This window comes from Dendropsophus ebraccatus, chromosome 5, assembly GCF_027789765.1.
Source record: "Dendropsophus ebraccatus isolate aDenEbr1 chromosome 5, aDenEbr1.pat, whole genome shotgun sequence".
Lineage (NCBI taxonomy): Eukaryota > Metazoa > Chordata > Amphibia > Anura > Hylidae > Dendropsophus > Dendropsophus ebraccatus.
Window position 1 is genome coordinate 29,807,946 of NC_091458.1, and position 15,835 is coordinate 29,823,780.

At 44.5% G+C, this 15,835-nt stretch overlaps 1 protein-coding gene and 1 long non-coding RNA gene across 3 annotated transcripts in view; one reads left to right on the plus strand and one right to left on the minus strand.

The window, feature by feature from the left end:
- LOC138792387 (uncharacterized) overlaps positions 1-15,835 on the plus strand; it is a 298,550-nt gene that overhangs the window by 237,023 nt on the left and 45,692 nt on the right. The window lies entirely within an intron of this gene.
- Positions 1-15,835, minus strand: part of CWF19L2 (CWF19 like cell cycle control factor 2) — an 89,191-nt gene that overhangs the window by 52,580 nt on the left and 20,776 nt on the right. For both annotated transcript variants that reach the window (XM_069969751.1, XM_069969753.1), the window contains exons 7-10: positions 14,675-14,790; positions 12,286-12,935; positions 6,304-6,400; positions 273-371 (exon numbers count right to left, since the gene is read on the minus strand). In XM_069969751.1, coding sequence (XP_069825852.1) covers positions 273-371; positions 6,304-6,400; positions 12,286-12,935; positions 14,675-14,790 — 962 coding nt within the window. The remainder of the gene's footprint in view (positions 1-272; positions 372-6,303; positions 6,401-12,285; positions 12,936-14,674; positions 14,791-15,835) is intronic.

A 15,835-nucleotide genomic window follows, 5' to 3' on the forward strand; every position in this document is an offset into this window, starting at 1 on the left:
AGGTATGATGGAAATTTAGTTTTGCAACAGCTGAAGGTCTGGAGGTTCCCCACCACTGCATTAAATGGCCAGCTGGTCCTATGAAAGTCTGTAGGGTTTGCTAGCACATATCTAACATGTATAACCAGCTTAAGCAGAGTAGTATATCACTGGTTTCCATCTCTATCCAGGTTATCTATGTTTTCTAGAACATAGATGTCACAATGAGGCCACATCCTGGCTACATGCATAGTGCTGATATGTGGGCCCAGCAGCCTCCTCTATAGCGTTACCTCTGATATCTCTCTCCTTTCTCTCTCTGCGTCTTGAGCATGATTTATTTTCTGCTGTCGAGCTTCCTCCAGTTGCGCTTTGAGTTTTGCAGCCAGCTCCTGTAAGACAGAACAGGGCATGTGAGGCTCGGATGACGCCCCTTCAGAGTTGCAATAATTTTTTTTTGTTTTCTTTAGTGAATATAGCGTTAGACAACTAGATTAAAAAGTATGGATAGCCTCCCTACTTAGACAGCTATGTATCCATGTAAGCATGGGATGTCATTTCAGAGTTCCCCTTTGTGTGAGCTCACCTCCAGGAAGTCTCTCCCTCCTGTCTACTATTTAAGCTAATGTGCTAATGTGTAACTACTTTTCCAACCCCAACCCGTCTCTAAAACAGAGAGCAGAATTTGGTCGACAAACACTGAACCTGATAGATCTGTGTCTATTACCAACCAAGGAAACTATACAAAAGGCAGCAAATGTAGAAAAAAATTATTTATAAAAAATAAAAAAAGCAATGAGATGGCTATAAAAAAAGAATAACACAGATATGCCTTGAAGAACAAAATAAATAAATAAAAACACGGATACAAAGTTGCACTGAAAAAAAGTGGATTCAAATAATAAGCAGGCACTGTGCTTAGTAAATAATTCAACAGATAAAAGTAAAGCATGACCCCCAAGTAACATCAGATAGGATTCATGCATACATCAGCAAGGGACTCTAGCGGAGCTTTTTTCTTCCTCCTCCTGCCTGTGTGACATACTATACGCTCGCCATTACAGCTCCCTCAGGGGATGTCACTCAGCATTTCTAGTCAACGGTAAATCTGCTTAATATGCAGGGACACATCTTCGATTTCTATTTCATTGTAATGTATAAATCTTTATAGTTTTTAAGTCTGTAAGTTCATATAGAACTCCACATAAATCTCCAGGATTATGTCTTTTTGTTATGTTTAGCAGTATGGCTAGTCCCCACTAATAATGTCTGTCCCTCAGGGCCGGCGTCTGCACCCGGCCAACTAGGGCAAGTGCCGGGGCCCACAGCTTCCTAGGGCCCAGTCCTGTCTGTTGCTTTTTTTTTTTTTTTCTCTGTCAGAGGGGACTGGGCCCCTAGAGGTCGCATGGGACAGTAAGGGGGGCGTCCGTGCATACTGGAGCCCCAGGCACTTGTCTTTTGGCACAAAACGTCTGAGTGGCTGCTGCAACTATGGGGATGAAGGACCTTTCAGCAGCTATGATGGATGAAGGACCTTTCATGATGTCACTAGTCATGTGATCGGACACGTGATGGAGGGCAGGTAGGCTCTGGAAACTGTTCTGTATGTACTGGGGCTTCTTGTTTTCTGTGTACAGGCCCAGCTGTGATACTGAGGGCTCAGCATGTCCATGTGTGTGTATATATATATATATATATACTGTGTATCACTGCAGGAGCTGTATACAATAGAACTAAAAGCCCCAGCATGTCCACGTTGTGTATATATACTGTATATCACTGCAGGAGCTGTATACAAGAGAACTAAAAGCCCCAGCATGTCCATGTTAAATACACATAGCAGGAGCTGTATACAGGAGAACTAGAGGCTCTAGTTCTCCTGTATACAGCTCCTGCAGTGATAGATAGATATACACACACACAACATGGACATGCTGAGACCTCTAGTTCTCCTGTATACGGCTCCTGTCTGTGATATATTCAACATGGACATGCTGGAGCTTCTAGTTCTCTCCTGTATATAGCTTTTGCAATGTGACACTCGCAGAGATCAGGAGATACCGGAGGAGAAAGACATGCAGCAGCCGCATGTTTCTTCTGCTGCAAATCTTTCCTCGCCTTTATCTCCATGATTTGCTCCTCAAAGGGGCCCGCTAAGGCTCTGTCACCCAAGGGCCCACAAAAACCTGGAGCCGGCCCTGCTGTCCCTCCTTGAATTGGGCTGTATTATGCCTGTGAGGTGCATGCGGCTGCTGGGGCACAGCCTCCGGACCCTCCTGGGCTTTACATCTTAAAGGGGTAGTGCGGTGTTAGACTTTTATTCACTAAATAACACACATTACAAAGTTATACAACTTTTTAATGTGTGTTATTTAAGTGAATGGCCCCCTTCCTCTTTTCCCCCTTACCCCGGGAAGTGTGGTGCATTATACTCACCGAATTACTGTCGACCCCGGCAGCCATCTTGGGACAATGACGTAATCTCCAAGAGGCCGGCCGGACCGCTACAGTCATCCCTCATGCCACACACACACACACCCCGGCGCGTCATCAGCTGCTTAGCCGCGATTGGCTGAGCATAACTATGCTCAGCCAATCGCGGCTGAGCAGCTGAGGACCTACCAGAGGGGGGGACGGCATAGGGGGCGGCTGGAGCGGTCCAACCGGCCTCCTAAAGATGACGCAATCAACCTAAGATGGCGGCCAGGGTCGACAGTAATGCGGTGATTATGATGCACCACACTTCCGGGGGTGGGGGATACACAGGGAAGGGGGCCATTCACTTAAATAACAGACATTACAAAGTTGAATAACTTTTTAATGTGTGTTATTAAGTGAATAAATGTCTAACACCGCACTACCCCTTTAATCTTTAGATAACCAGATTTCAACTCATCTTTATTACCTTAGCTTCTAATAGAAGCCATCTGCCCATCATGGAGACTACAGCCACTGCTTCAAGAAATATAGAGAGGTGGACTACTCATTTCTTTAAAGCAAGGGAACCAGTCACCACTGAGGATTGAGGTCCCTGCTTATTCTTACATGAGGAGCCCAGTAGGTGGGACACTCAAATGATTGATAGCTGTCAATCACCAAGCCTATTAGATGGGGGCGCGGCCAACAGAAGATTATTTTTTAAAATGTTTAAAGGGAATCTGTCACTAGATTTATGCTATCTTGAATGAGGGCAGCATAAACCAGTGACAGAAATGCTAAACAGATCGGTGTATTACTTACATCAGTCTGTTCAGCCGTCCTCCTAATTTGTAGGAGAATAGGATTATTTCCACACCCCTCCCTCCGCCCTCCAACTGCTGATTGACAGGTGACTGCCTATACAAAGCAGCTGGTGGGTGGAGATTTCTGCTTCTCATGAATATCCAGGACTACTGGGCTCATGCACATAATAGAGAGGACTACTTATTGTCCATGTTGTACAGGAGGATATCTCTGGATCAGCTGCACAGAACAATGTAAGTGATACATCATTCTGAGCAAAAAAAAAAAAAAAAAGTAAATTGCTTGGCTATAGTAATCCAGACCTCTGTTATACCATGCTGATGGGAGGGTCAGAATTGGAAACAAGCAACTTGCCCACACACGGAGTGGTGGGAACACAATAATGAAGTGATACTTACTTGTCCCGGTGGTGCTGCCGAAGCGCCACCCGCTCACTGTCAGCATTTGGATTACCTGAATCTCCCTGTTCCTGTGTCATCATGATCCCACAGCCAGACATTGACTGCAGAGATGTCCCGTCTCTGTCCCTGACTGGATGATGGGCGTTCCTGAACAGGGTGTGAGGTCACTGGATCAGGAGATACAGGAGACCAGCAAGTAACTGAGTGTCGACGCTGCACTGCAGGGGGGGGGGGGGGCTGTAAAGGTAAGTGTCACTTTCCTATTATGTCCCCACCATCCACTGCCCTCCTTGTTTTTACCCTTACCCTTGCCCAGAGTATGTCTTTAAAAGGTGTATGGGGGTCTTCTGAGTCTCGACCAAGAGATGATATTGGTGGAGATAGGGGGTCAGGAGAGATGGATTCTCACCACCTAACCCCTTTGTTCTAAGAGACATAAGCCACCACCAGAGGGTTAAAGGGAACCTGTCCCCGCAGACGTGCACGCGCACTGCAGAGATGAGTCCGATGTCCGATAGAGAATGACGGCTCCATTCATTCTCTATGGGCATCGGACTCATCTCAGGTAATTTGCATACAGCACGTGCATGGCTTCGGGCGCTGATATCTTTGTCCCGGGACTGGCTCCAGGAGCGGAACTCGCCGGAGGGATAAGTATCCGGGGGCTGCACTGGGGGTTCGGGCGGGCTCTGTGCCCGTGTCCCTGGTGACAGGTTCCCTTTAAATTAGGAGACTGCGTGTATGATTTAATACAGAGTTTTTCTTTAACCTTGACAACAATATATTCAACAAAACGTAAAAAAAAATAGAATTAAAGATTTATGATCGATCTCATTTATTTGAAGTGTAACAATGCACAAAATATCTGCACACTGCGCTGAATGCCTCCATAGATCTGGGGAATAAGGAAGCGTCATTTAAATTAATATACCAGGCGGATAATCAATCTCCAGACACTTAATTGATATTCTGCAATAACACAAAACCAGATCTACTCATTACTGCCAAGTTGGTTATATAATTAAGCGATTCATTTTGCCGTGATGTGCGAATAGCACCGCACACATTATTAGTTTATATCGCACCCTGGTGAGGTTTTATTACTGCTGGAAATAACAACATTAATAAAAGTGCAGAGACTCAGGACAAACACTGTCTGACGGGATTAGCGTCTGCAAAGCTCCGCTGTCCCCGTGGCCTCCAGAACTTTCTATAGGGATTGGATTAAAGGGGTTTTCTAGTCCCAAAAGTTTTTCTTTTTTTTTAGGCTACCTAAAGGTTATAAAAACAACTTTTACCATGTCATACCAACAGTGGGAATCTGGGTGGCAAGACCTTCAACCAATGCCAAGTCCTGTGCCCACTCGTTGTGATCAATGCTAATTGGATATGCTTGGAGAAGGTAAGTGGTGTATAGCAGTTAGAGCAGTGACAATTAGAATTTGATTTAGATTTGTGGGGGTTTTGGCACCTGCCCCCCATCCCCACCCCCCCACCCGTCAAAACTTTTGCCAGGTGAGAAGTTTGATGAAAGTTTAGGTACCCTTTCAACAATTCCAAGTGCTGTAAACATAGAAAAGTCATACTCACCTGCCCTAATTCCCTGTCCCCTATTCCTGCTTTCTATGACGTCTTATTTATTCACTGCCACCATTTATTATCCGAGTGGGGATTTCTTGAACAAAAGAATCATAGCAAGCCTGAAAAGTAGGACAGCAATGGGGACCTAGTGCCATCAGAACGGCAGCAAGAGAGATTATGGCAGGGAGTATAGCTTCTTTACTTAACTTTTTTTTTTACCCTCATACTGAAAAAGAACTGCAAAACCAGTCATCAGTAACAATAACCTAACAATGCAATAGCTTTAAGTAAAATACCTTCTTTCTTGATTCCTCCCATACACATGAACACTTGGTGTGGCAATGTGTTCATTTTTTAAATGTAAGCTGTCCCCAGACTCTGGTAGCTGCTAGTCTCTCCGAGAACAAAAGAACTGGGCAATTAATATCAAACACGCCGGATCCTTCTCTCCCCGACATCATCTTTCAGGGAAGAATCAGGAGGCCCCAATGCAACTGCCAGTCTCAGCGACTTATTTCTAATGTATATAGGGGCCGTAAGTCTATGTACAATCCATTAAAGCATCTTGAAGCTAGGGTCATCAGCCAAAGCAAAATCTCCTTATAAAGGAAAACTCACCCATCTGTATGAGAGTTTCAGGGTTCCTGCTCCTTGTCAATATAAAGCATGGAGATGGTACCAGGCCAATGGGGGCAAAAAACACAAAACAGCTGTCTACATGTGGATGTCTCTTGTTTGTCTGAACACTTAAAGGGGACCTGAATGCCAAATGCAAGCCAGACACGCTCACTCAAAAGCCATCACTGTTGGGGACTAGAGCCCTTGAGCTCTTGTAGAAGAATGGGATTTCTACAAAAACATCTAGTGAACACACATCTTAGAATAGTATAAGAAGCAAAGGGATATATGAACAAACTCTATACATATAGTTATGGCATGGGACGTATAGCCCATATGGACGCCATGATTACAGGTCAGTCCTGCAGTGTATGCGCCATCTATTTAGCATTAGAGGAAATACAATAGACAGTCAGAGCCTTCAGACGTCACAATCTGGACCCCAGAGCTATAGAAAGTATGGTTCTGTACACACACTTACCGTGTTCCCCATTATTTCGGCCTTGACAATCTTGGCACCGAGCTTGTTCATCTCCTCCTCGCCGAGTATCTGGACGGGCTGTGGTCTTGGTTCAGGTCTGCATGGAACAACATAGAAGTCAGCACACAAATATCCACTAAGCATCGACATTGCTAATTTGTCATTGCTTTATGATTGGTAAATAATAATAATAATAATAATAATAAATATTTTTTATGTATATAGCACCAACAGATTGCGCAGCACTTTACAATTCTGGGGGTAAATACATAGGTGTGAGGGGCCTGGTCACATGAGCTTTCAGACTATGAGGAGAGGATGGAGACGAAAGGTAGAGGGGCAAAAGTGCTTTTCTGTTACTATGGTCCGGCCATCTTTATAAATAGGACAGTGCAGGTAGAGGTCTCTATGCCTGTATGCTCTCTTCTCCACACAGCAATAAGCTTAGCCCCCACTTCCTGTATTTTATCTTGCAGTCAATGTTACTAGAGACAGGATTCCCCTAGCAACAGGCTTTGAAAAGCAGACTGCACAAAAGAGACACCTAGTGGTCACAACGATACAACTGTTTTTCTGGGGTAAAGAGACGTTATTGGGAAATGAAGTGATTTAGAAAACATTTACAGAGCACATTGAAGTTGTTTGAAATGACAGTGACCATTTAACCTCACACCCAAAACGATCATAGGATCCCTTGATGCAGTGTGGCCCTGGAAGGTCAAAGGGTGCGTCTGATAGACGAAAAGCAGCTGATGTACCACAAACGGGATACTCCCAACAGGGGCCCGTAGTAGTAATAACAGAAAAAAAATGGGTACTTTAATTTATTAGCGCTATCCCCAAAGACTCTCCACAGAGAGAGTCTTTGGGGATAGCGTTGATAAATTCAAGTAACCATATTTTTTTTTATCTGTTTTTCCCCATTTCAGACAACCCTACCACTAGGATACAAGATTAGATTTTTTGCAGCGCTCGACTGGATGCGTCAACACTTTACAACTCAGCTGCACATTCAGAACTTTCTATATTACTGAAGGGAATCAAACTTTGCTGCTTAAGAGCCTGGACATGAGGCTCTTTGATTGAAAGCCAATATCGAGCCGTCATTCTAGCAGTAAAGATGTCCATTCCGGCAAGTAACGTCAGAGCGAAGAAATTACTCGTCAATGAGGAGCGTGGAAAAATACTGCAAGATGCTGCAAACAAATTAGTGTCTAATGAATGTGCGTGTCAAGCGCCCCCCTGGGACCATCTGCGGCCAGCACGCTGCCTGGATGAGCGGTATTAGCTAAAAATTACAAGGTTAATGGCTCGACTAATAGCAAGTTATTAAACAGGAGGCACGGCCCAGAACGCAGATTTAAAGGGCCCCTCCTCAGCATTACACAATCTATATTGATAATATCGCTGCCTTATAATGACGCAGATCTACAGGTGACAGCACAGAATGGCAGGGCCAGGAACATGGTAATGAACACATAGTGTAGTAATTTATTAAAAGGGTTTTTTTTAAGACTTGGTCATTGATGGGCTATTCTCATGATACATCATCAATATCTGACCGGTAGGGTTTCCAACAACCGACAGCACCGCCAATCAGCTTTCTGCATACACACAATTTACTGTTGGGTTCTTAAAGGAGAAGTCCGGCAAAATTTTTTATTAAAGTTTTGTATTGCCCCCCAAAAGTTATACAAATCACCAAAATACACTTATGGGAAATGCTTATAAAGTGCTTTTTTTCCCTGCACTTACTACTGCATCAAGGCTTCACTTCCTGGATAACATGGTGATGTCACTTCCTGGATAACATGGTGATGTCACAACCAGACTCCCAGAGCTGTGCGGGCTGTGGCTGCTGGAGAGGATGATGGCAGAGAGACACTGAGGGACACAGGGCACTGGAGGGACACTAAGCATCCCTCTGCCATCATCCTCTCCAGCAGCCACAGCCCACACAGCTCTGGGAGTCGGGGTGTGACATCCCCACGTTATCCAAGAAGTGACATCACCATGTTATCCAGGAAGTGACATCACCATGTTAACCAGGAAGTGACATCACCATGTTAACCAGGAAGTGACATCACCATATTATCCAGGAAGTGACATCACCATGTTACCCAGGAAGTGAAGCTTTGATGCAGTAGTATGTGCAGGGAAAAAAGCCCTTTATAAGCATTTCCTGTAATAAGTGTATATTGGGGATTTGTGTAACTTTTGGAGGACAATACAATACTTGAATAAAAACTTTCGCTGGACTGCTCCTTTAAGTGGACTCCAAGATAAGCAAAGATGTCTGTGCATGTTAAAGGGAAGGAAAAAGCTCTATCAAGCTGTGCCCACAGAGCCAGAGATGCTGACTACAGTCCTCAGTACATTATTCCCGCCACCGCCTGCCCCTCCTTATCAACATATCCGATGCTCTACAATGACATCATTGCTGCAGAGCACTGGATGAATACTCATAAAGAGGGGTGGTTTTTTGATGCACTGGGAGCTGTAGTCCCACATCCAGGGCACCAAACAGCCTAATTTACATATTAATAAAATGGAAGATTTAAAGAAAACAGCACTGAGGATGAAGGTAAGAGACCTACCTTCATTCCCGGTCCTGTGCACCAGATTCTTCCAACCTGCTGTTAGTTTGCCTTTAAAGTGAATCATTACTGTGTAGTTGATAGCGCTGGGATCCCGGTGGCGCAGTCCCTCTTTTGAAAGCCGCCTGGTTCCCTTTGCTCGGCACAGTTCTTTTCCCAAACACCGGTGCAGCTCTATGTGCTGGGTGACGAATACCGCTCCTCTGTGAAGCGGCTCCATTGAGTCTAATGGAGTCATGTCACAGAGGGGAGGGGATCTGGTCCCACTGGGGAAAAGAGGGCCTGCCCCAGCAAACAGAGCCAGGCTGGTGCATGGCAAAAGAATGGCTTACAGCATGGATTGGGGATTGCGCCACCAGGATCCCCGTGCTGGCACTGATCCGCTAATGAAAAAGAAAAAAAAAACGAGACACCGGATGGTACATTCGCTTTAACGCAGTGTTCATCAATGACTACGGCAATAAATCTGCTGCAGATCCTGTACGCATGAATGGACGCTAAAGCTGTATCCATCTTGAAAAAGTATGGCAAATCGTAGGTTATGCCATCACTATTATACGCTGGGGAATGGGTAGCAATGCTGGCTTCACAGCAGCGCTCCTGGCCAGGGACCTGCTGCAAAGCACCGTAATATTCATTGAGCATATAATTGAATACTCTTCTGGCATTGGGGATAAGAAACCCATTAGCTTAATTTTTGACCAAGTCCGTTCTTCTCGGTTGTTGCAAAGTTGCTAAAATCCATAACAAAAGTAGAAAAAGTTACGTTTTTTTTTTACTATTCTGGTGCATTTGCAATGGCACATACAAACACAACTGATGGAAGTTCATTATGGGGGACGGCGAGGAGGCGACTTCCCATTCTCTCCGCCACTAATATCAGAGGAGCGGTCTAGCTGTGTGTACCGCGCACATATGGAGACGAAACGATAAAAAACTAATAGATCTGGGTCTGCTGAGCTGCAGGAAACTAGAAAGCGGAGAAGCCGTACGGTCTGATAGGGAGAGTAACAAATGTATTTCCTCGCTGTCGCTCTCTGAGATTTGGGCTTGCAAAACCAGCGGAAGCGGCGGGTGGTTATCAATTAGGAAAGCTTTCAGCTCCGTTCCTCTTTTATGCTGTTTTCTTAACCTATTCAGAACGTGGCGGGTCTACACAAAGAACTCGCTGACCTCTGCCACACACCAGAAAGCCAGGATTAATAGAGGCGCTTTGTAGCTAAATTATTCCAAACAACAGGAAAAAAATGTCACTAGATAAAAATAAACTGAGATAAGAAATAAATACGGCGAGCAGCATTAACAGAGGCCGGAGCAGCGCTTTAGTGTTAACCCTCTATGTGAGAGAACTGCAGGACGGTTATCTGTCCTTATGCGTTCTGTATTAAAGGAGAGATTTGCAATCCTGAAAAGACCCTTTAAAGAGAACCAATTATTGCCATCATTGATAGGTCACTTCCTGTTTGGGTCTAGGGAAAGCTGGTAGAGGAGGGAGAATGGGGACTGTCCTGATGACTATTTGTTCGGGCAGCATAAATGTAAAGGACAGGTTCCCTTAAGGGTAGTTTCACACGTACCAGATCCGCAGCGGATTTTACGGATTGCACGGCAGGACAGATTGGCTGATGGGGAACAAGGGGAACAAGGGGAACCGGGAGCTTCACACAGCCGCAGCGCCGAGCAGGTAATGTATGTTAAAGGGGCCGGGTCCCATATCTGCAGGGGAATGAAAATTCCGGTGCAGGTATGGGACCCAATAGAACTTCACTGTACCCGGATCCGCAAATCGCAGCGTAAAATCCGCTGCGGATCGGTACATGTGAAGCTACCCTAAAGGAGTATTCCGTTAAAACATAACTTTTCATATGTTGCTGCCAGGCGAGAATATCCATTCCTTCCATACTTGTTATAATCTATTCAGTCTCCTTCCCCCAGTTCCAAGCTGCTGCTTTCTGCTGAAGTCACAAAAAAAATTTTGTGTGAGATTTTTTCTGTCTCTCTCCTCCTCCTCCCCCCTCACCAAATGGCTAATGTAAACAAGTCTGTGTCTGCAACTTTGTAATGCTGGGAGGGTTAGTCACAGTGAGTTCATCAGCAACTTGACCTCCTACCCCCTCCCTTCCGAGACGGCTGATGTATAGGATGTAACTGCAACTTTGTAGTTTCTTTGTAATACTGGGAGGGTGGGAGGTCAAATCGCTAATGAACTCACTGCAACTAACCCTCCCAGTATTACAAAGTTGCAGACAGGGACTTGTTTACATCAGCCATTTCAGAAGGGAGGGGAGGAGGGAGGAGACAGAGAAAAGCTCACACACAGATTTTTGTGTCTTTAGAAGAAAGCAGCAGCTCAGAACTGGGAAAGGAAGAGGGAATAGATAATAACGGAAGTATGGAATGAATGGTTAGTCTCACCATGGGCCTCAACATATAGAAGAGTAAGGAACCTTCGGCCCTCCAGCTGTGACAAAACTACAACTCTCATCATGCACACACATGGCTCTCCAGGCATGATAGGAATTGTAGTTTTGCATCAATGGGTGGGCTGAACCTGCCCTCACCCCTGCCTTAAAGGGACAACAGCAGCTAATAATCTTCTCTCATTTTGATACACATGTATCTGGAGCTACTCAGAACTGTAATAGTAAAACAATTGACAACAATGAACAATAGGTCATCAGAGTTGAAGATCAAAAATTTATTTTTTTTATTTCTCTTACATGACGTGAACAAACATTTGCTTCATCATTTGTAAAATACACTGCAGTATTCCTGCACTGAAGTGTACTGCCTTCTACTGATCCTTCATTAGGCAAATGGTTGTCATCCTGCAATCCAGCACAGGATGGAGACAAGAAGGTGGCCATCGATAGGTCCGGATAGATATCCATTATTAAGTATTCTGCAGGAGCTGATGGGTAGTAAAGGACCGCCCCATTGAGTGCGCCAAAACTAATCATTAACATATTAATATAACTTAAAGGAGTATTCTGCTCAGGTAAAGTACATGTGCAATCGGAGATTAATAATTCATTCTATACTTGTAATTATCTTTTCAGTCTCCTTCCCCCAATTCTGAGCTGCTGTTTTCTGCTCAAGACACAGAAAACTGGGCATGAGCTGTTCTCTGTCTGCCCCCTCCCTTCCAAGACACTCATATAAACAGTGTCCCTGGACAGCTGTTTCTGCACTCTGTAATGCTGGGAAGGTTAATCGGAGGTCAAGTTGCTAATGACCTCAATGTGATTAATCCTCCCGGCATTACAGAGTGCAGAGACTTTATAGGTGATGGCTGAAATGCATTGGATGATGTCTACTCACCTTCACAACAGCTATTAATAAGCCTACTCCCATAACAGCAGGACATACAGATCCCGAGACTTACCGGGAGGATGATGGCGGACTGTCCTCAGGAGACTCCTGATGCTGTACACTTGGCTCTCTGTCCTGCAGCTTCTCACTCTTAGTACTGGTGTCGATTTCAGTTTCTCGGTCTCTCCTACTTGATCCCTGGTTCTCCTCCTTTACACGGCCTGGTGTCGCCCTCTTCCATAATGGCGGAGGTTCACCATCTGTAGGTTTTAAGAAGCGACTTTTTGTTGATATTTGAGAAGAGGAGTCACGGTCATAGCTCTGAAGTTTCAGTCCGCTGGACTTCTCTGTATCTTCAGATGGTTTTAGAAACTGGTGCTTTAGTCTGGAGGCAGTGCTCTTTCCATCAGTAGCTTCTTCCAGGCGTCTCGCTAGATATTCTCTACGACCTGATTCTGGTCTGCTCCTCCGGGAGTCCTCTTCTTCCTCTTCATTGGGTTTATCAGAATTATATTCTCTACTCTGCCTATAGGAAGATCTATCACTGTAGTGGTCACGTTTTCGGTCATAGTCACCGGATCTGTCTGGTTTCGGATATCTTGAGTCTTGGTCGTGATATTTTGATTTTCTCCACCTCTCTCTTCTATCATCCTGTTCTCCACTAAAATTCTGCGATGCCGCTTTCTCCGCAGCTTCCATTTTACTCTGGAAGATTTCCATAGACTGCAAGGAAATAAGTAATAAAACGTTCATAGCTGTGCCAATTGTTATAGTGTAAGATGGAGCACCAGTTAGACCACGTCAAGGTCTGACACACTTACTAGGACAACCAGAAACCATAACCCATTGGTCATTTATAATATTTACTTTTTTTTGTTGGTTTGTTTTTACACACAATATGCTGCCACCTAGTGGTTAACCTGTTTAGCAGTGTGCACGTCCACCTACTGAGCTGAATGCTGGAGGTCATACATGCTTAATATAAACCTTGCATATAAAACAGTCAGTATTGTTCCATAAGAGAAACAGATCACTGATCTCAGGGAGACCAGCCGAAGATAATACTGTCGGCTGCCAGTGTAAAGAGCTCAACGCAGTGAAATTGTAGGTGCATTGCTCCCTGGGAAACATAAATATGCAAAAAAAAAAAAAAAAAAAGTAAAGCCTCATTTAAGAGCCTCGAAACACAGACTAGCCAGATATCCCACCGAGAAGGACCCAGCCAAGGGGTGGCTCCTGTAGGGAAACCACCAAAACCACCATATTAAGTGACCATATAAGTCAATGTAATGACAAGGCCAGGTATCCATCCACAGAGCAGGATTCTGGCTAGGTGGGAGCAATGCCTAGTAGAGCCATAAGAGAAACAGATCACTGATCTCAGGGAGACCAGCAAAACAATAACATTGCCGGCTGCTACACTGCCTTGGTTTTTCCCTTGTCCTTACATTGACTTATAGGGCCACTTAATATGGTGGTTTTGGTGGTTTCCCTACAGGAGCCACCCCTCGGCTGTATCCTTCCCGAAGGGATATCTGGCTAGTCCTGTGTTTCGAGACTCTTAAATGAGGCTCCACTGGCTTTTTTTTTCCAGTATTGTACCGTATCACTATACTTTCACCAGTTTCTCGAGTGGATGTCACATAGTATCTCTGCTGCTCTGAATCCTATCTAATCCATCTTCAGGAGAAGTAAGAAGGGACTGTGCTGTCAGCTGCCAGAAGAGGAAGCAGACTGACTGCATCCAGAGCCTGCCCCAGCTGTACAGGAAAGCAGCAGCACCAAGCGTGGAAGAAAACTAAAGATGGGGGAAGAATGCTTATGCTAAAAACAACAGAAATTACTTTAAAAACATATTGTTCAATGCAAAATATTTTTTTTTAAACCAGACAACCCCTCCTTTTTTGGAGTGTTCTTTACTTGTTAGTATAAGTGACCAAAAAATAATCTGTAAGAACAGAATACATGAACACAGTTACAATGTGCAGACATTGGAGGTCATTAAAGGAGAAGTCCGGCAAAAATTTATATTGAAGTATTGTATTGCACCCCCCCCCCCCCCAAAAGTTATACAAATCACCAATATACACTTATTACGGGAAATGCTTATAAAGCGCGCACAGCTCTGGGAGTCAGGTAGTGACATCACCATTTCATCCTGGAAGTGACATCACCATGTTATCCAGGAAGTGACATCCCCATGTTATCCGGGAAGTGACATCCCCATGTTATCCGGGAAGTGAAGCCTTGATGCAGTAGTTAATGCAGGGGAAAAGCACTTTATAAGCATTTCCCCTAATAAGTGTATACTGGTGATTTGTATAACTTTTGGGGGGCAATACAATACTTTAATAAAAATTTTCGCCGGACTTCTCCTTTAAATAAACAGAACACAAAACAAGGATCACCTGAGAACTTATTCTATGAATGCAAAATCAATGTGCACATAAGGCAATTCTTACTCCGTATCTCTCAGCTACTATGTCCTCCAGACTCCGCTTCTCTCTCTCCGACTGCTCCTTCATTCTCTGCAGAGACTTCCTCAGCCAGCCCAGGCCGCCATCTTCAACAACCTGAACTGGAGGAAACCGCAAGTATTAATAAGTTATAGTAATCTCACATAATAACAACAAGAGAGTTCAGTATATTGCTAGACCATTACTTTACATTGGTATCAAAACTAAAAATCACAACACTGAATGCAGATATGGCGCTGGTCTCCAGATATGGCACTGGTCTTCCTTCTGTGGTGGTGTGTAGTACTACAACTCAGTCAGTACCAGACTCCAATGCAGACGGATAGCACTTTGTCAGACACTGCAGTGCTCTGGTATCTGGATTCCCACCATTCAAGACTTCTGATCCCTGTGACAGATAACCATTCATGTACATATAGGAATGTGAAAGCATCCTTTAAAAGGGTTAGAAGAATTTAACCTGAGGATGAAGGTACGTTTCTTACCTTCATCCTCAGCGCCAGCTTCAAGATATTCGGAATTTAGTTAATATGCTAATGAGTCTGGCCTGGGCAGAACACCTCATTACCTTATTAAAGAAAGTGTTAATATCCCAAAAACAGAAACTGAGCATTAGGGTAAGAAACTTACCTTAATCCTTATGGCCCCTGTGCACTATACAGACATATTAGAGTCCTCCAACCTGCTGATAGTTTCCTTATGAATGAGAAGTCCGTCCAGACCCATATATCAGAAACAACATGCTCTTACCTCTCCTGCCCCAGTGCTGGTGGCCGCATACTGCCGCCTCGGTCCCAGGACGCTTCCTGGTCTAATCGGGGACCCAGGTCGTGACGCTTGAAGTCTGCACTGCCAGTCAGCAGCCAAGGCGGGACCCTAGTACGACCAGAGCGGCAGTATGTGGCCACCAGCATATTATATATATATATTTATTCTCCCCAGCACTTGCTAAAACAAAATGGGTCTGGCCGGACTCCTCCTTTAAAAATAACTTGTCACAGGACCTGCCAACTTTCTCGACAAGTCAGTTTTTGTAAAAACTTCCATTCATGCTAGTACTATCTAGAACTCTAACGTGATTGTTCCTCTGCTATCACTCCTGGAAATGTATATCTATAGCACAAAAATGGACAAAAACTAAACAAA